Source organism: Poecile atricapillus, chromosome 3 (genome assembly GCF_030490865.1).
Source record: "Poecile atricapillus isolate bPoeAtr1 chromosome 3, bPoeAtr1.hap1, whole genome shotgun sequence".
NCBI lineage: Eukaryota > Metazoa > Chordata > Aves > Passeriformes > Paridae > Poecile > Poecile atricapillus.
The window spans coordinates 66,252,815-66,273,865 of NC_081251.1; the positions used below are offsets into that span (position 1 = coordinate 66,252,815).

The window sequence follows — 21,051 nt, forward strand, 5'->3', positions numbered from 1 at the left end:
AGGGGGAAAAAAAGGGCAAATGTTAAATGAAAAGCATCTATCAATCTACTTCTGCTACTCTCTTTAACATCTTGTAAAATTCTCACTTCAATACATTATGATACTATGAAACTGAAACAATTTTGTGAGGTCATTTCATTTTTTCCTACTACTGTTTTCCTGCAGCTCCTTCATTTTATAATTTAGATAAATATATAAATGTCAGCCCAGTTTAAGACAAAACTAAGAACCAGAAATATCCTCAAGGCAGGAATCACATTTTCCTGATTCATTGTACAAATCTAGCCCTGATGAAATTCTAACTTTCCTATGTTACTAAACATATAATTATATTTTTATGTTATGTTTCTAAATTCTAACTTAACTTTGCAGTGAAACTCTGTACAGATTTTTTTTCTACCTGAGGCTGTAAGGAGCCTATATACCTACTGCTGCATGTGCCACAGAATTTAGTCTGTCAAAACAGCAGAGGTGTGGACTTTTACCATCATACTGCATCTAATGATGATTAATAATGTTTTCTTGACAACCATGTGATCAGCAAGCTATACTGAATGCTATCTGTCTTGCTCCTTGCATTCCCTAACACATTTTTGGTCTCTTTTTCTGGCAAATATCAATAAAAAACAAGCAGATGGATGGGTCTCTGAAGGACCTTACTTTTCTATTATTCTGATCAAATACTGCTTCTGATACAACCAGCATGTAGAATCTACATCCAATACATACCTTGCATTCAGCAGAGAGAACTGTGTTCAACTTAACTAGCATTTGACTCAGGAATGCAAGCCGTGCTTGGAGACAGTTTACAACTAAAGCACATTAAAGCACAAGCAGCAGCAGGAAAACTCCTGCTCTTATGGAAAAACAGATGAATTGCTACTGAAACACAGCTGCAGCATGTACAGGTCAAACTCCCAGCATTCTCACAGTCTCTCAGAAGAGTCTGTATATGCTGGGACTTGATGCCTGAGTTATTCTATATCTTCATTCAATTTCTCTCTCCAGTTTTTTTCAAGCAATAATCATTGCTTGAATATTTACCACATGCCAGAAAGGCACAGTATGAGACTCCCATTCTTCAAACTCTACTTTACATGTCATAAGTTTTTAGAAATCCTATCTGCATACTACCCTTTTTCCTCAGCGCTTTAAACAACTGCTAGGTTCTGCTCATCTGAAGATGATCAAAGCTGCCTGAACAGACATTCTGACTGAAGGAATTTAATGCCTGCTGATATTACAGCAGGCACTGAACTGTTCACTGAATTAAATCTCATTTTAGAAAATTATATGCAACACAGAGGAAGTTTCAGCAGTAGTAATCTCAGAAAAAAACCTTAAACATACAGGCAAATCCCCTTCAATACTTTAAGCATCAAGAAAGCTAAAGAAAGTATTTCCTGACACAGGAGAATATTTAAGGCAGTTATGGAGAGAGAAAACCAAAATGTGGTCTGTCTAAAAAGTGAAATATTCACAAGTTTTTAGGGTTGAACTTAGTGTAGTATGGGTACCATTTTTATTTATAAAGACTATTAGTATGCCAGTATTAGCAAATGTCAGGGCAAAACGTCAGTTTCTGAGCAGTCTTCTACTTTAATGATGTTTCCTATTTTGCCATTCCACAAGCAGTCTGAAATACAACCATTATCTAAATACCCTGAAGTTTTGTTTCTGTGTTATTCTACCCAACAACTTTCTACAGAAAGCTTTACCCATGAAACAGCATACTAAAAATGTTCTTTGCAAACCAGCAGCATATCATATTGATCAGATAATCTTTCCAATTTATTGTTCAGAAAAATCAATTAGAAGAAACCTACAAGCTACAATATGTGTCTTCAATGTTATGTACTCAAACCTTTGATTGTGAAAGGGAATCTATGCTGCATAATAGACCAAAGCAATAGAAATGGGTAGATAATCTGAAAATTAATGACCAGTCTTCATTCTGAAATGTGGATAAATATTAATCATTCCAAAATTATGCAGTGTTTGAATGTTTGTAAATAGTTCCCCATATATAACTTTTTTTTTGGAGTACTTAATGGAATCCGATAGGCAGACGCTGAGCACCATGCTTGAACGTCCAAAGGCCGGGGATAAGCTTTAAAGAAAATGCAATCATACTAAAAGAGAAACTCCAAAAGTTTTATTAGGATTTCAACAGACATTGAAAAAAAAAAAAATTGCATAATGATTGAAAACATATTTTAAACAAAGTAGCAATGTGGTATCAAGTAAAAGAAAGATTTAACAGCTGTCTATATACGCTGTACGGAACATGTACCAGGAAAGGGATATGACATATTTAAAATTCAAGGGCAAATGTGAACAGGTCACATTTGGATAGACTGACTATACACCAAAGATGTTTTACAAACTGCATAGCAGTGTAAAAAAAAAATTTCTCTTAAGTATACTGTATTCCTGCATTTGGAGCAGTTTACAAGGCAGAGATGTTGTTCATAACATTGATATTTTAATAGCTCTGGATTCTCATAAAAAATAAACTAATTTAACAAAAAAGCCTGTATCTACATTTGAAAATAAAAGTGCATGAATTGAGAAATAGTGTTATTTCTTAAGAAGAGTACTTTAAAAGTTCATTTTAATAGATCAAAAACTGATGAAACTTTAGATGCAGTTCTGCACTGTGCTACAAGCGAGGTTTTAACACCAGTTCCTCTAACTGAACGTCCTCTTTTCCATAAGTACCAAGACATGTGCCTGCCTACTGTACTTACCAGGGTTCTGGGGAGTTAGAAAGAATGCAGAGTACCAAAACCACCACATTATTCACTAAAAAATACCAGTAACCCGAGACAGATGTTTTAAAGTAGATTTATCCATAAATGCGAGCATTATCTTCTCAATTTTCAGGATCCTCCCAGTCACACAACTACTTTTAAACACTGGAGAGCAGCAGCAAGGAGCTATTAGAGCTAAAAGACAAGAACTGATAAAAGTCTATCTCCTGCCTTGTACTGAAGAATTTGTGGGTAACGAGCATTCAAATTCATTCAAAGAACTGGGCTGGGGGTGTAAGATTCCGACCCAAAAGCCAGTTGGTATAGTCAGATCTGTACTTGAATCTAGATTCTCCTTTCCAGATAACCTAACAGCTAAGAATTTCTGCAAATGTTGCTAACTTCTGTAGAGGGTTTACTCCTTTCTTCTCTTCACGCAACAAAGAAGAGACGTGAAAGGAGAACATGCAGTTTGAAGATCCAGGCAAAGCTTCTATTTGAGTTCATTTAATTTCAACTCATGGCACTGAATAACTAGGTTGGTTTTTTGTTTTTTTTTCTGAGCACCTATAGCACTCTGAATAGAAAAAAGGCAGTGAATGTTTAGCTGGACTGAATCCAGAATGGGAAATGCACAGATACCAAAGCTATGAACTGCAGCCAGAATAGCCATAAACAAGTGTCTGGTACAGAAATTACAAGTAATAAATGTAGCCATCTTTGTAAACATCTACTCCTTATTAATCTCTATTTTTTTTTTCCTATAATGGAAATACACACTGTATTTCACTGTTCCAAGCTCTGGTCTGTTTCTGTTTTAGCTTTGTGGCACAGTTGCTAAGTGCAACAGGCTAGAGACACCAACAGTAATACAAACAAGTTGGGAAGTCAGTTCAAGTTAAAGTTTTGCTATACCAGGCCATTTTTGATAGCATGTATTCTCTGTTCACAAATGCTTTGTAAGATCTTTTCGTATGGAACACTGGAAACAAATGGGAGTTATTGGTTTAACAAATGTAGTTTAAAATAACATTTCTGATATGCCTTATGCAATTAACAAATCATGTCTCATCTTATGAAGATGATACATTTGCTATACATACCAGTAATTTAAAATGCTTCTTAAAAAAGCAGGGTTTTTATAGACAAATTAACAGAAAAGGAGACAATACATCTCACAATACCACAGAACAAGTAAAGCCCTTCCATTAGCTGCACCATAAATTCATAACTGTTCATCACATACTTTGAACTTCTGACTGCTCAAGCAATTTAACCCTCAGCCAAATGCAGGACAAGGAAAAATTTTCTGAACATTTGACATTGATATCATTGTAGATGTAAGAGTAAAAACTAGTATTCCATGGTTTTAGCTCTAAAAGTTTTGCTCCCAGAAGTAAAACAATTGTTAAGAGTTCAGAAGAAAAATAGCAATTGTTGACATGTCAAAACAAAGTTGTACTAAAAATTAAGCTGCTGTAAATCTGAGTTCACTTGGATCGTTCCTAAAAAACCTTTTTTTAAAAAAAGCTGATTCTAGGTCACCTCTTAACTAGGAAGAGCAGTAGAACACTGATTTAATGAGAAAAGATGTGCTTAAAAGCTGTGTTTGAGACATCTATTATAAAGTTTTGAATTATTCCTTATCTTTCAAATATTTGGATTATAATTTGTTTACCAAAAAAAGGACCAGATACAGAAGGTACAGGATTTGGACAGGATCTTCCCCTCTCACTACAGTTCAGTGGTTCCTATCCAAATGTGGATACTATTTAGAGGCCATTTTTGAGATGTTATCAGTCAACAGCTACATGGGCACCAGTGAATCAGAAAACACACCTTAAGATTTTGTTCTTAAATTATATAAGTTAGATAAAACTACCCTGTCCAGCAAGTTCCGAATTTTTCAAACGTTAAGGCAACTTTCATTACTTTCCAGCTAAACAGTATTATAAAAAATAAATGTCACTTCAAACCTTATATACACAGTGACAGAGTAGATTTAGCTAGAAAGTATCTTTAGTACATTAATAAAGTGTCTCATAATATTACCGAGGTTATATCAGGTGCTTGAGTGTATGTGCAATTGGAGTGGCTGCAATACTTAAAGTACTGGTTTCAAAACGGAGCGCAGTGACCGTCCCTCCTTGGTGAGCTCTCGCGTCACACACATACATGGCAGCGGCACAGCCTCCTCTCTTCTCTCCACTGCGTTGTAGCTGCACTTCTTCAAATGGTCAGCCATGCTCACAATGTCAGCAAACTTCCACTCGTTCACAGTACAAAAGGCTGTACTGAAGCGCCAAACCTAGAAAATAAGCTGCACTTAGGCTCACAGTGTTTTAAGATACCTCAACTCCGAGCAGGAAATTACATGCTTGTGCTACAAAACTTTCAGGCAATGTTGTCAATAACTCTCACTAAAAATCAACATGAGAAAAAAAACACTACACAGAATTTAGTATTGTTAGTCCCAGGCTGATTCAGACTCCAAGACAACTCTGAACACTGGAAAGAAACAAAGGCAATATTTTTTGTGTCCACAAAAGAGGTACAGTCAGAAATTAAATGACAATGTATTTTAAGACCAGCCACAACAGTTTGTTTCTTATCAACTTCTGCAGCTCCAAATGAGTGCTGCAAGTACTCTGCAGTTTGGGGTGGGGTGAATGACAACAACTGTATTACACAAAGGTCATCCAAAGGTTTTAAATTATTTCAATATTTAAAGCATTCAGTACCAAGGCAATAGATATGATCTCAACAGGTTTGAAATAAAAACTGCTGTCAACACTACACAGGCAAGAAAAGCAAACTTCGCAGGCAGCTTTCCCACTTCTATGGAATATTGATCTTAAAGCAAATCATGAAAAGTAATCTTTTAACATTTTAAAATACTGGAAAAACCATAAGTTTATTTACTTACATTCATCAAAAACAAGACTCTACTTCTACTTCTCCAAGTGTGGAGAAGACTGAGACAACCTGCAGCAATTTTCACTTTTTCTATGCAATAGTCTCTTTTTTGGAAGGTTATTATACCAAAATACAGTAGTAACAGACATAATATTAAGATACAAAGCAGAAACACGACCAATGATATACTTTCCCTTTCAACCTCAAAATAAAAAAAGTAGTTAACTTACCTTTTCTTTTACCTGCCAAGAACTTCCTTCCAGGCACTTTCTCTTCTCCCAAAGCAGTATCACCATTCCACGTGCTTGAAGCAAGCTTCCACACACATCTCTCATTAAACGTGACACTCTTGAAAGCTGACATAAACTAAAGCCATCTAGAAAACTAGCAATGTGCTGCAGCACCTCAAAAGGCAGACTACTCAGATGGTCATTATGTAGTCCAATTAAGCAGCTTTTTGCTGGTTCTACTAATACTGTGGATATACAAGGCTGAACTCCAAACGACCGTAAGTGGCGGTCATGAATAATTTTTGCCCCTTGTGTTGAAGGGCAAAACCTTCGTTGAGAATACGTACACCCATAATATGCCAAAGGACACCTCTGCTCCATCCAGCCATTAAGGCCAGCATGAATGTCTCCATGCACATTCTTAAAATGCGACGAAAATTCATTCCTTCTAAACAACTGTCCACAAACAAATGTAAACATTGAACGCTGTTTTGTTTGGTATCTAGCCACATATTCCAATACCAAATCCAATCCAAGGGTCTGGAACGGACTTGGATTTGAGAGCTGTGGGTTGGCATGATCACATGCAGAAGCTGAAGCTATTTCCCCCACCATTGTATTTGTGGCCAATATAGCAGATGGGAGAGAAAACGTTTGGGTCCCAAAGTCAACGTGATACACATCGACAGCGCGACTTTCTGATATCCCCCTACCTCCGGGAGAATCTCCTAGGCAAAACAACAGAGCTGCAGTGATTAGATCAATTCCCTGAAGACCCATAGGATCTTCTGTTATCTCCAAATCTGATGTATCAACAGCTTTGTCTTCTTTTGGTGTTGACCAATAATGGTTAACAAGGAATCTGTACGATCGATGCCGTAAAAGTGAAAATGCATCTATGTTTCTCAATCTTTCTTGCTCCACTTGTCTCTCTAACATTTCTTCTTCATTAGCATTATGGGGAAGTAGAACATGATTAGAATTGCCATTAACTAAGTGATCAGCTGGTATTACTTCAACTTGTGCTGTTACAGGGCAGGAGCTGCAAGACTGCAATGCTTCATCATCATGAGATGCAGTACATTCGCCATTTGCTACACTGGACGGTTTTGAATTAGATACACCAAGATCTTCACTGTGGTCCAACACCTTTGAACATTCATTTTCTACATGAAAGCCATTACACAAAAGTGAGGAGTTATTGAGGTTTAGATTTAAGTCATGGTTTTGCACTACATCGTAACAAATATCACAAGAACCATTTTGCTCCATTTGTGAATTTTGACTCAGGCTATCAAAGTTAATTCCCCCAACTGCTCCTACATTATCTTCTTCTGGATTTTCAGAGTCAGACTTTTTATCCTGAATAATGCCACTAGAAGTTTGTTCTTTAATCTTGGAATCTTCTTTCATTTCATGTGGTGAAATGCAGAGGTTTGAACTTAACATACCAATGTCCCTTGTAGCTGTGTTCAGGATATCCAGAGCAGCAGCTAAACTCCTCGTTGTTTCTACAGTAGCTTGATAAAGTGCACCATAGGACTCTTCATCTACAGGCATCAAACCATTGGTATGCACTGTATCAGGGGCACTTGATTTGACAGAGGTTTGCTCTCTGGATTCTGGTATTTGATCACCTGCTTTTGACATCATCGTTGCTACTTTAAGTGATTCTAATAACATGCGCTGGTCTTGAAGAGCTAAAGCCATATCTAGCTGTTCCACTTCATCAACATCTTTACTCAGATTTTCGTAAGATTTTCGGTCAGCATAGCTGACTGGCCATCTATTCCACTCCATGGTACAACATACCACACTTGCAGGACAAACTTCTAGGTGATCAGCAATTTTATTTCGGGCTACTATGAAGGGACATCCAAAGCCACTATTCAAACAAGGCACTCTTTCAAGTGGACATAACATACGATGTTCCTCAGCTTTACATGAGTGAAAAACTGCTCCACAAACCAAGGGGCAGCCAATCAAATCACAGGAAATGCCCGGCTCTGGTCTGGTCATACAACGACGGCTGACACAGTTCACACAGTGCAGGTGTTGCTGATGTTCCTCCATGATTGTAAATCCAATTCTGAGTAAAGAGAAAGGAGACAACAGCATAGAATATTAACTCAATATTGTTAATATTTATTAGCTAGTATTTGCAGCTTTTGCATGCTTGATCAACAGACATTTTAAGAAAAAAGTATGTAACATCTTATTTCAAAGAAATGGTGCTTTTCAGCTGAAAATGAGAAATACACATTTGTATCAGAGCCCAGAACATAGTCTATACATTTATTTAATATATGCAACTTAAGTAAAAATGTTGTATAATCCTTCATTGTAGAACAGCCCTTTTTCCCTGTCCATTGCAAACAGATCATTCCATGAAAAGCAAAGCATGGCCTTTGACTATATATCCAACTACCTAAAACTATAAATTATACAATTGCACAGATTACAGAGACAAAATAAAGAAAACTAGATTGATCCTCATGTCCAATTCTCTAAATTAAGCTGTGGCAACCTGTTCCCCAGGCTGCCTGCTACCACCTAAGCTGCTGACACCCTCTTCTTGCAGTTCATTTTAAGGTAATTTGCAGCCTTCAGTGAGCATGTCAATTCCATGCCACGTCCCATTCTCTCCTCAGTCCCTGCATCTGACAGACTGCAGTCCTTTACAACATCTCATTCTTTTTCTTCATCTATAACCTACAGCTCTGCCCTTTATTTTCTACAGTAGTTGTTGTACAAGGGTAGCAATAATCCTACATAAATCCTTTTCACTGAAAACATTTACATAAAACTTCAGTTGCCAACATGGTCCTATATACATGTCCACCTCAACCCACAAAATATAATTTTTAAGTGCATCCCATGGCCACCCTGATCACAATACCAGCAATTTGAAGTGTAAGGATATCAACAACTCTGCATAACAGGACAAAACTGAAATAAAAATCAAAATACATGTACATCCACGGTGCAATCCATAATAACATGTTGACAACAACAAAAAATGCAATTATTTGTTGTGGTATGGAAAAATAAAGAAAAAACAAACAAAAAAAAGCCCCCCAAACACAAAACAAACCAAACCAAAAAAAAAAAGAGTAAACTTTGTGCCTTTGTATCACATATTGACAAAGTCTACAACTGCACTCCAGCTGGAGTGCAGGCCCACACAAATTACAAAGCTCTCCCCTATATTCTTACAAATTCCCTCTCAGAAGTGATACCAGTAGGAATTAAAGTTCAGAGGTATCAGTAAATGATTTGCACAGAGCCAAATCTCAAAAATACTTTTTCAAAAATACATTGCTCAGTTCCATCTTTTCCTTACTCCTCCCTCTCTAGCAATTTTCCTGAGAAATAAAATGCTCAGAGAATTTAAGATTAATAAAAATAGTTTCTCACTCGGCTAACAAGTGCTCTCACACATTGTCTTTCGACTAAACACTTCAGGTTGAACGCATTAAACCTTCTTAAATTGAAATGACTCTAAACTATAAAAAGAAAACTGCTTCTCTTCAAACTGAAGGTAGAAGGAAACAAGTGCCTTTTAGACACTCCAAATAATTTAAAGCATTTAAACAGAAATCTATGTGACACTTCACTGACTTGTATTATTTTAAAATGCTTTGAAATTCATACCAACTTTAAGCAGCAATCAGTCCTCATACCCCCATGTGTCGTAATTTGGATAACTTAAATATTTTAGCCACCCACTCTCCAGAACACTTTTAACAAAAAAGCATATGTGCTACACTTAGCAGGCAAAACACAGCTGAATTTCCCCCACCATACCTTAGCATTTATATACTGAGTAACAGTAAGTTTCAAATAAACTGTCATGTGTATCAGTCACTGGACTCAGTGAATGACTTGTTCAACCTTTTTGCAAACCTCTCTGTCACACAACCTGCTTTTGACTTGCAAATTAAGTCAGATAGCATCTACTACAAAGCGACTAAACATGTTCAGTAAAGAATGAAAAAATTATTTGACTTCTCTGATGATAATTTTAGTTCTACCAGCAAAGCCCTCTCTGAGTAATTCTTGCCAAATACCATGGCCTGTTGCTAGACCAAAGAAAATCTCAGAAATTTCCATCAATACTGAAACAGAACTACTTCTCCTCAAGTCAACAGTTGAACAGAGATCAAAAAGAAGCTCTCAGGTTATGTGTGTATTTTGAAGTGCATAAGACAAAATGGAAATAGCACTGAAAAAGACAATTGCTAGTTTATAATGCCAAGGCCTTTAGAGAGCCCAGCCCCTGCTTCATCTATCTAAACAGAGCCCTGCTCCCATAAAGCAACAGCCTGCTCACTTCAAGCTGGCCAGAAGTGAGCCACCTGGAGAGCAGCATGCAGGTGTGGTCAGGCAGGAGTACCCATGACTCCCTTAAGATGGGACAGTCTGTTGGTAAAGTGGGCTCAGTTGCACAGGTCCCACCTGCCCGTGAGGGTACCCGAGATGACCTCTGCCTCACTGCGGAGGTTATGGATGCTCTCACCCTATTGAGCAGCTTCACCATCCAGTTGACAGTGCCCCAGGTGAAAAGAGGGCACTCACATCATGAGCTGCCCTTTCCCATGGGGTGGAAAAGCTGGGAACAGTCTGGCAGCAGCCCAGGGGATAGTGCTGTCAAGACTCACAGGACGTTCCTCCACAGCAGCGAGGGGTAGGCCTGGGCTGCCCTGGGTGCTGCTGCTGCACAACTCCACGCTGGGCACACAGAGCGGGTGGAGACACACATCCATTCCAAACTCTCATGGACTCTGTAGCCCATTCCATATCAACTGTAGCACTTGGACTTCTGAGGGAATTTCACATCAACACCAGATCACGTCAAGATGTGTCATATGACAGTAATTTGGGCCAAAATTTTATTGATTTTGGGGAAGGCAGACGAGCCACCTTCACTTAACCCAGAAAGGGGATACATGTCAATTATGCTGGATAAATAGCACACACAGCTAAGCCAGCACTATTCTACTGCTTCTAGGCCAAAGCTGGCCCACATGCAGCAGCTCAGAATACAATCAAACTGAGCTCGTGTTTGCCTGCACCATTTCTGGAGACATACCCTAAATTAGTCAACCATCATTAAATACTATCTTTAAATAGCCTGAGCTTACACAGAACATTCTATTAAGACAGTAAAACATCCTCCTCCCCAGCACACTATCTTGGTCTTTACAAGTAAGATTGTGAAACCTGAGTTGCACAATGATACTGGCTTTTCTCAGGCTCCTGAACTCCTTTCACTCATAAACCAATATTCATCAAAACTTAATTATTTCATGTAAGCAAATGGCCTTTCAAAGTAAGGAGACAAAATCTGGTGAAAACATCAAATATCACTACCAGACTGTGTGTGAAAGCCAAAGATGACTCTAAAATCCCAAGTCTTATCAATAGCTAGATGCTAATTAATTCTATTACAGATGCTTCAAGTTGGTTTTATCAAGAAACAGTCATGCACAAAATCAATTAAATAGGTAAAGTAACTTATTCTCTCAGTTTCTATATATAAGAATTTTACTGGTCACCAAGAAGCTTGATATTAGTTGCCATTTATCTTACAATTCAAATCTTTTGGCTCATTTTCTAAATGTATATTTTAAAATATCTTCAGACATCAATAAAACAGCAGCAGAACATTCACTAAAATTCTGCATTCTGCTCTTACAAGCCTTAATTCCTCAGCACCTGCTGTTAAACTTCAATTTAGTCAAAATGTTGCATTTTATTTATAAGTTACTACAAAGTCTCTTTAAATTTATTAAATGTTCTTTTATGCACCTTTAATTTTAATACTTGAGCTTCAAACTCAAAAGCTGTTTTGGGCAGCCAAGAGTTCCTGGACTGTTTGAACTACAGCTTTCTGATATAATTCAATTCTTAAACTGCAAATTAAGTCCAAAGGAAAAAAAAAAATCAACAAATAACCCTATCAAACTGGTAAAATAAATAGATAAGACCTCAAAAATTAGCACACTGATTAATCAGCAAATGGCCATGACTCACTCTATTTTGCTAGCTAACTTTATATACCGCAGAACTTAGCACCTCTTTCATTCATAGATTAAGAGCATTCACATATGAATAACTTCCCATTAAAGAACCACAACCAATATATCATTAGCACTACACCAAGAACAAGAACCACCCTCTTCACAAATACTGTTTTGTAAAGAAAAAAAAACCTGTTGGGTAAAGGGGAGATAAAGAAAATTCTCGCTGGAGGTAACAAGTCCTTTAATTTCCTCCAATACAGCAAATTGAAAGGGCTAACAATGTCATTGCTAACTTTAAGGAAAATACCTATCGTTAAAACACATGCCAATAATATTTACAGTGCTTATTATCCCACTGTGCTCCTTGTCACAATATGGTCAGAAAACAGAGTTGGAACAATGACTACAGCAAGAACGAACAGCTGTCCTTTTCTGATAGTGTAGTGTCAGCAACCAGCTTCAGTTCCTTCAGTTCAGCATGCCCAAGTACATACACTTGACTGTTACTAGCAGAGAAACCTAAAAATACATCCCGTTCCAGTGAGGTGACCACTGCTCTCAGAATTTGTGCCATCACTTGATGTTATTGTACATACTATACAGTCAGCTGACTAAATCAGCCAGAACATGCTTTGAAAATCTGTCATAATTAAAAGGATTAAAATTCCAGCTGCTACAGCCACGTGATTTCCAGTTGCTGTTGTAACACAAACATTAAAATAGCATAATAAGGGTTTCAGACACACACAATACTTCAGCTGCAAGTGCGAGCTCTTACATTCTTCTATACCCTAAAAACTGTACTCAGTACTACCAAAACCAAAGCCTACTTGCTCACTCTCTCCTATATGAATTCTTTGGGGCCAATGAGACAGGACATCACAGCAACCATTACTGCTATTGGAGCCCTCCATTACACAACCCCCTTTTATTCATCAAATCTATAAAGCTCAACTACCTTTGAGACTCTTCTATCAAATTCAACTGAATAGACCAACAGGTTCTTAAATTACTGCTTCAAGGAAGTGGAAGACTAGAGACACACAAGCTGCACTACAGGTTTAAACTCCCAGGAGCATCCAAATCCACCCATAAGCAAATACATGCAAACCATACTAAAAAATTCCCTTTTGTTTTGGACACTGCAGAAGTGATGCCTTAAGTTTTAGCTTTTATATTTTTCAGATCCTGTACTGGATTAGTGTGTAACCCTGAATTTCATATAGGGTCTTAGTAAGCTCTCATCACAGTTTGGTCAGACAAAACAATCCTTCCAGACCTGAGAACCAAGATTATCATCACCGCCTCAGGCCCAGAAAAGCATAAACAAAAGTAAATTGTGGGGGAGCAAACTGGGGAAACGTGACTTCATTACCTGAAGCTGTAATTGGACAATTAACCCCTGATACGCAAACAGACCAAACTTATATGAAAAACTTGTGACCATCGTCCATCTTGGGTGTAACCTCTGAAAGGCTCCTGCAGTGCCACAGGTGTATCTGTTAAAGGCCTTTAATAAATACTCACTTGAACTCTGTCTAGCCTCTGTTTTAGGTAGCCAGGCCAAGGCATCAGAAGAGACAGCTGTATTTCTCAATCTTCCCTCTTTTACCCAGGTTTCTGTCATGACCTTATCCTTTGATGCCAAACTTAAATTCTCAACTTTACATGACACTAATTACCATCCCCCACCTCTAAGTTCATCAGTACAACCCTGATTTCTATTAAAACAAGGTAGACCAGGGAAGCTAAAACTATATTCAAAATAGTTCGATGGATGAGTGTTCACTGCATTCTCAAACATAAATTAATCCACAACAAAGATGAGAGCATCCTCCCTGGCTGGTAGTGACTGCACATACTGAACATACTAGAAAAAATCTACATTAATTTACTGTTAATCACATTAAAAACATTAAAAGAGCTCCAATTACTAAAGTCCAAACTACTATGTAGCAGGACGCTACTTCAACCATTAATACCATAGTTTACAGCTATTATTATGTATTACATAAAAGAGGCAGAAAAAGGTTACACTAAAATGGCTTTTTACTGCAAGAACAAAAAAAACCTCAGGGGGACACATACTTCTGGAAAGATTCTAGTTTTATCAGTTGTCTAGCATTGAAGGAATATATACTAGCTGCTTTTTTAAGCATAAATCAAAGTTACTTATCCACCTCACAAACAAACCAGACCAAAGAGAAATCTCTAACTACAGCAGAAATAATGAACACTAGAATATAAAGAATTGCAACGTTTTTTATGCCAACCTTATTTATAAGACTTCTCCATGTCTGCCCCTGCCCCAAATATCCATTTTTCCCAGTGGAAAACTATCTTCCTACCATTCAGAGAATACAGTGAAATTACTTCCTTCCAAATCATTGCAGCCAAAAAAAAAAAAAAAAAAAAAAAAAAAAAAAAAAAAAAAAAAAAAAAAAAAAATAGAATTCAAGGGGAAAAGAACCAAAGCAAAACACTGCTTTGACTGACTGAAATGAACCCTCCACTGATGCCCTACCTGTCTGGCTTTGTTACATTTTAGAATAGGAGCTCTGATGAAATGACAGAACACTTTCTTCTATCCGTGTTAAACTCAGTTAAAGGAGTGCTAAAAATCAAAAGCAAAACTACAAGGCTTTTCTTTAGAGTACTTTTGTGACAGATCTGCCATGCATTCTTGTTTCCCTGACAGATTCCCCAGAGAAGGAGCCCAAAGACCTCAGTGTGCCTTTGGCCACACACGGACACAGGACAACCACACGAGGAACAGCTACACTCGCTGCATGGCTCAGGCACAAAAGCACTCTACCTGTTGAGACGGTGACAGGGCAGAATCAGCTAGAGAGCCAGTAGATTTCATGTGTAAAGCACTTCTGAACTTGAACACAGTGTGACTCCTCGACTGCTGCAGATTCTGCAAGAAATGAGATCAGAAGTAAGGTTTCATTTCAGGTGTAGACATTACTTTCTGTATGCACAATCCCCTGCAAAGGTCATGCGCTTACACTGTCTGGGGCTACAAACACTGAAATTTTTTGTAGATTTTATGGGAATATAAACAAGCTTTTAATAGACTTCCCAAGCACAACTTGAGTTCTGTCATTTTAGCTTCTTGCTAGCTGTTAGTCATACTGGATGGTAACCTAATTACATTTAAGGCTGTAAGAGATTATTAAGAGTTATTATTCTGACCTACTAGACTTAATTCACTGCTCTGACCACTTCAGGAAGAAAAAAAACCCAAACTCATATGAAAAATTGCAACAGCTGGAGAACTGAAAGAAATAAATCAAGTTTCATTCTTTTACAAACTGCATTTTAGTCTAGTTAAAGTTTGTCCATCTTCAGTCTTCATACATGGGAACTTATTAAGCAGTTGCTTACTATTAAAAAGCTTTTTACTGTAACAAGATGCTTCTTCCATTCTTTCATGCCCAAGGATTACCACTAAAATTTAAGAGAGGTGAAACTAAGGTGATATGCCCAAAGGAACAATGATATTCTTATCCCAATACCAACTCACAAATCCTCCAGAAAAGCAGGAAAGAAAATAAGCCATTTCTCAATAACCAGAGACAGAACTACTGGGGAAAAAAAAAATAAAAAAAATCATTCTGTATTACAGTAGGTAGTTTTAACCACCCAAAAGAAGCCAGAAATAAATCCTTCTTACGTAATATTTTAATTCATGCATGGCGCTGCCCAAAAATTCCTGACCTCTGTATACTTACAGAAATCAGGCCAAACATCTCATTAATATACTGTTTCAGGTCTTACTACGCAAGTTTAACCAGGTCCCATAGCAAAATGAGAAAACAACTTTAAAGTAAATAGACTATGAAAGCAACTTGTCTCCAACATCCTATACTGAAGTGCAATGTCATGTATTCTGTCCATATGAAGTTATTTTTTCGGTTAACAATATATGCTTATATTAGACAATGGTCTAATATGCAGCAAAATAGATGGTGCACAAAAAAATTTAACAGACATACCCACAAGGATACCTTATCAGATTATACTGAAGTAGAAATTATGGGAGGTTGTCTCAAAATATTTTGAAAAAATTGCAGTAAAACAAAAAATAAATTGATATTATAAGACAGTTTTAACAACTTTATTCTACTCTATTTTCAGGTATTTCCCTTTTCTATCAAATGAAAGACACTTCTCACAGCAACTGTCAGGCTTTTCCCCCTTCCAAGCTGCTTGGTTTTAAAACCAACAAAACAGTAAAAAAAAAAAAAAAAGACAGTTATAAATAAAACTATTGTCTAAACAAAACTTCATCTATCTCCAACAGTTGATGACAGAAAGCTGGGAATGTATCTCATAGTGAGCATGATATACCAGCTCTTTCAGTGTGTTTCTAACATGACTGAAGAACTGGAAAACACGAACATCTTCACTACAAGTTTGTACAGGGCTTTAGGACATAGGATTATTCATCGATTTGTTACCTCTAATATCATTTAGACCGCCTTTTCCAAATGTCAACAGGCTTGATGTTATTTCTTTTTGCCCAAGGACTCCAGCTGAACGATCCTATCCAAACACATTCCTTATCTGGTGACAACAGTGACTCAGACAAAACAAGGTTTTGTAAGAGCATTTAAGCTTTGCCAATAAAGCACACTCCTATAAAGATCCTATTTGCAATGAATCTATCACACCAACAAATTTCTCTGTCAAACAGTACTTTTGGAAAACTACAGTTTGTACTAGAGATGCTTCTAAGTAGACAAATAAAAGCCTGAACTTCAACAAAACACCACCCACCTTCCAGCACCTCTGTAGTAAAGTCTGAACCAGGTATGACAATCAGCCTGAACCACTACCTAAAGTTTTACATGAACAGCTGTAACTACATTACTCAGAAACTTAGCTCACCATGCCTCTCATTCTCGAGCTTTGAGACCTATCATTTTTTCATCATGATTTCACAATAAGAGCTTAGATCAATGTTGGACATTTGGTAAGAAACAGCACAATCTATTCAGCTGGAAGTTCTACTGACTTTTATAACACGACATTAAGTGTCACATTAGAAACTATTAAAAACAGTAGCTTTCAAAGTAAGTCAGAATCTAGAGCTCCCCTGCCATTTTATCTCTCTTGGCCTGTTTCAGACCAGTTTATATGACAAGACTTTTCAGCCTTTTTCCTTCATTCATTATTGAGACTAGACAGTGTCCTGACATTTAGGACAGCTTACACAGATTTCTCTGTAACTATCAATAATGTAAATATTCCTCTTTGTGGTGTGTTCAGGAATACTTACCACGCCTTATGCAATCTAAGCATCTCACTAATAGTTATGTTATCTTAATTCTTATTATGCAGATAAGGAAGCTGAAGGGAAATTGTCACTACAGTGATGACTATACATGATTCCCTGCTCCCATCTTTATTCCACTGGATCTCATTACCGGAGGCAAACAGCATTTGCCTCCTTTTAGATAGAGCCCACCAAAGAACTAGGTCTATCGATGTGAGGGAAATTCTGTTCCTTTTAGTTCAATTGGACTGAACACAAAATAGGGGTTTCTTACACAGCTGAAATCTGCAGCAGCCACAGGAACTCATTTGAAGAATAATAACCATATGCTTTCTTCTTCAGAAAGTTGTAGACTACACCCTCTGTTGTAGACACTCTTTACGACCTATGAACCTGGCTGTCCAAAAACATGCAGAAATCTTGTCCAGAAACTTTCCAACCAGACACTGCTTGTTAAACACAGCACTTATTTTGTCCATTGGACATCGAAGTAGGAGGCAAGGGAAATATAACCAGAACTTAAGAAGTTGAGTAAATGCAGAATTTAGTGCAAAAGAAAGAATGTTCAGGCAGCAGAGTAAAACCACTGCTTTTGCATAGCTTTTTCCTATTCTGCTGGGATTCTCCTGTTCTCTAACACCTTCTAACTTTGGAAGCAAATGAGAGAAGAGACCCCACAAAAAGACTCAGCTTGCAATACAATCCCAATTCACTCTCTCTAATCTATCTCTTCTCTCAATGAAATTTGACCATTATGGAGAAATTCCACATAGATACTTACATACATACAGAGTGGAAGACAGAGTAAAGCTGGCTGTGCATTTTTCATATTCCAGGTACTCAACTTGCTTATTAACAAAGTTCTTCTACTATTTTTTGTACTTCTGGGAGAGGGGTGCAGAGAGGAAGGTCATAAATAATTGACATCCTCCTCAAATGGGATGCATGAACCTTAACCTCCCAAATCACAGCACAAGTTAAGGTGTATCACATCAACGTGAAGGAAAAAGCAGCAGGTGTCCAGGTAAGGACTTAAGCATCAAGTACTCCACACCAATTCTAGAGGAAGCAAAGGAGGTATCTTGCCTAAGTGCCAGCACAAGCAAGGTGAGGCTCTTACTTCGGGGCCACTGGGTTTGGACTAGTATGCTAACACTTATCTGGCATATTAACAACATAATCAGCAAAAGGGAAACAAGTACTATGAAAAGCTCCTCAGCCAAATCCGAATAAAGCATTACAGAACAAAAGAAAGCCACCTCTCCAGCCCACGGGTTATTTCCTTCGAGAATTCTGAAGACCTACTGCGAACAACAGCGACGCTAACAACTTTTGGAAGTGAGGCCACACAACTGTTCCAACACGCCAGCCGTTCAACAAGCTGCTGTCATCTCCCTCTATGCTTCTGATTGCCGACCCGCGGGGTTACAGGAGTACAACCACACAACCCTCGCTACCTTCCTAAAAGAGGGAAACAAAGGCTCCACCGCACGTCAAAAAACTGCCATTAAAAATAAGGGACTGAGAGAAGACACCACCTCTTGAAGGTCTGAGCACGTCTACTCGAAATAACACAAACACGGCGGATTAGAGAAGGATTTCAGCAATACTTTTGGATTATTTGCTCTCTTCCTCCTCCTTTCACGCAGAAAGCCGGCTCCCCGACTCTGGTCTCCACAGCAGCAGGGAGACCCCGGCCCTCCGCCCTTCCCACGTGCTATCGCGACACCCCGACAGCGCTGGCACCACGGCGGGCTCAGAGGAAGCGGCCGCGGCACAGCTCAGTCCGCCGCCACCCGTGGGCCCGGCGGCAGCGGCCACCCTACATGGCCCGGCGCTCCGGGCCCCGCGGGGCACGGGGGGCGGCCGAAGAGGAGGCGATGCCGGCGGAGCCGCAGATCGAGCTCCCCCCGGCCCCTCCCAGCCGCGACCTGTCAGGGGCGGCGGCGGGGAGGCGCCCCCGGGCGCTCGGGCCCCCGCCGGGCCGCCATTTGTTTATCGCCCGGCTGCCGGGCAGCGGCCGCAGGCGGGACGCAGGGCCCGGCTCTCCCCGCCAGTCGCGGAGAGCAGCGGCGGCTCACCCGTCCCCGTCGCTCCGCAGGCAGGCGCGGGAGCCTGCGCTGCGCCTCGCGCTTCCCCCCCGCCGAGCTCCGGCCGCCGCCGCCGCCGCGCTCGGTCCGCTTCTCTTCTCTTCGCTTCTCTTCGCTCCGCCTCTCCCGGCCCGGCCTCGCCGCCCGCGGGGCTCCCGGCGCGGCCCCGCTCCGGCCGCGCCCCCGCCGGCCGCGCGCGCGCGTGCCAGGGACAAGGCTAGGGCCAGCGAGCGCGCGGCGCGGGGCGGGGCCGCCGGGGGGCGGGGCCGAGGTCCGGGAGCGCGCGCGCGCCGTCGCGGCCCCGTTCGCCCTCGGCGGAGGGGGCGGGGTGCCCGGATGTCGCGTGCGCGCTCCCCCCCCCCCACCCCCACTGCCCCGGCGCGCGTGCGCGGCCGCGGCCGGGGCTGGGGCCGGCGTGTGGCGCTGGGAATGCGCCACGGCCTCGGCCCTGCCCAGCCGGCAGCTCGGCCCGTGGCCTGGGGTCACTGCTCCGACGGCTCTCCCGAGCCCTCCTGTGCGGGCGGTAGCGCGGGCGGAGGCGCGGCGAGCACGGCTGCTGCCTTCAGGTCCTGTAAGCCCCGCTCCGCTCGCCTGGGGTCGAATCTCCAGCCTTGGCTCCTCCACCATAATCCATCCCATAACCAAAGTCACCTTTCCGGGCCTTTACAGGCACTGGCTTTGCTAAAGCTGTCTCCTCAACAAAACGTTTCTTGCCAGGCATCACAGTAGGCCTTTTGGTGTCACGGGCAGTGCTTCTCTAACACCGTTCTTGTAGTATGTTAGCTTATGGTCCAGAACTTTATTCCCAGAAACCTGGCCATGCGCCCACAGGCGCTGGTTGCTGAGCCTTCCTGCAAAGGTTCTACCCTTCGGCCAGTTTAAGAGGCTGTAGGTAGGTAGGAATTATGCAGGGTGTTACCCCTGTAAGGGTTTTTACTCCTCGTATGCCTTCCATGTTTTAAGGGGCTACAGTATATCTTGAGTCCTGAGGAAAAAAAAAACAGCTGAACTTGGACTATGCCATTTTTTCAGAGGGAAAACATTAAACATCTGAATATGTTGTGGCCACAGAAGATAGAATGAGGAGATCAGTTAATTGACGAGAAAAAGTATTTTTTCTTTAAACTTCCAGGAAAACCTTGTTGGTCTGCACCCAGGTTCTGAAGACCTTGTTTCCCTGCCATTTGTGTCGATTTCTGTTGGAGAGAGGTTGCACATGTTTAAGAGCTAGCCAAATAGCTCCGAATCTCTCAGCACCTAAGCCAGGTGTGGGGAGTAAGTAAAAATGTGACTTTCAAGTTTGACATTTATCACCTTAGAAGACTCTTTCTTACTCTAAGAAAGCATGAAGGAAAGGCATAAGTAATCATTTCCATGTTAGCTATGTAAGACAAAATGCATGACCTTAATATTGAGGCAGCATTGCCAGCACTTCCTATAATAAGCACTCTCAGGTTTGCCCCACCCTTCTATGACAGCCTTGATCTTCCTTGATCCTGAGGACAGGTCCTTTTTCCCCTCATAGGTTTGATTATAGGATCACTATATAATAATCTAGCCAAGTGAGCTGCAGAAGATGGTAGGGATTGGCACCATGACTCAGAGAAGCCAAGCGGAATCGTTTCATCTGCTCATCTGACAATTATATAAATTGCTGGGCAGAATGCATGCAGACAGTCACTGGTTTTCACAACTGCCTCTTACTGGCAATGCCTGCTGTGGGACAGGTGAGGTTACTGTGCTGCTTACTCT

General features: G+C 40.2%; 1 protein-coding gene across 4 annotated transcripts; it reads right to left on the reverse strand.

The window, feature by feature from the left end:
- Positions 1-2,126: 2,126 nt before the first annotated feature.
- On the reverse strand, positions 2,127-19,518 carry FBXO30 (F-box protein 30). 4 transcript variants are annotated; one of them, XM_058835255.1, is made up of 4 exons: positions 19,291-19,517; positions 14,741-14,845; positions 5,900-7,988; positions 2,127-5,061 (listed from the first exon to the last, which is right to left on the reverse strand). In XM_058835255.1, the coding sequence occupies exons 3-4, from the start codon at positions 7,970-7,972 to the stop codon at positions 4,858-4,860; spliced, it is 2,277 nt and encodes a 758-aa protein (XP_058691238.1). In that variant the 5' UTR covers positions 7,973-7,988; positions 14,741-14,845; positions 19,291-19,517; the 3' UTR covers positions 2,127-4,857. The 4 variants fall into 4 exon arrangements, with proteins under 4 accessions (XP_058691238.1, XP_058691241.1, XP_058691240.1 ...); XM_058835258.1 differs by lacking the exon at positions 19,291-19,517 and adding an exon at positions 18,820-18,942; XM_058835257.1 differs by lacking the exon at positions 19,291-19,517 and adding an exon at positions 18,748-18,885.
- Between the last annotated feature and the right edge of the window lie 1,533 nt (positions 19,519-21,051).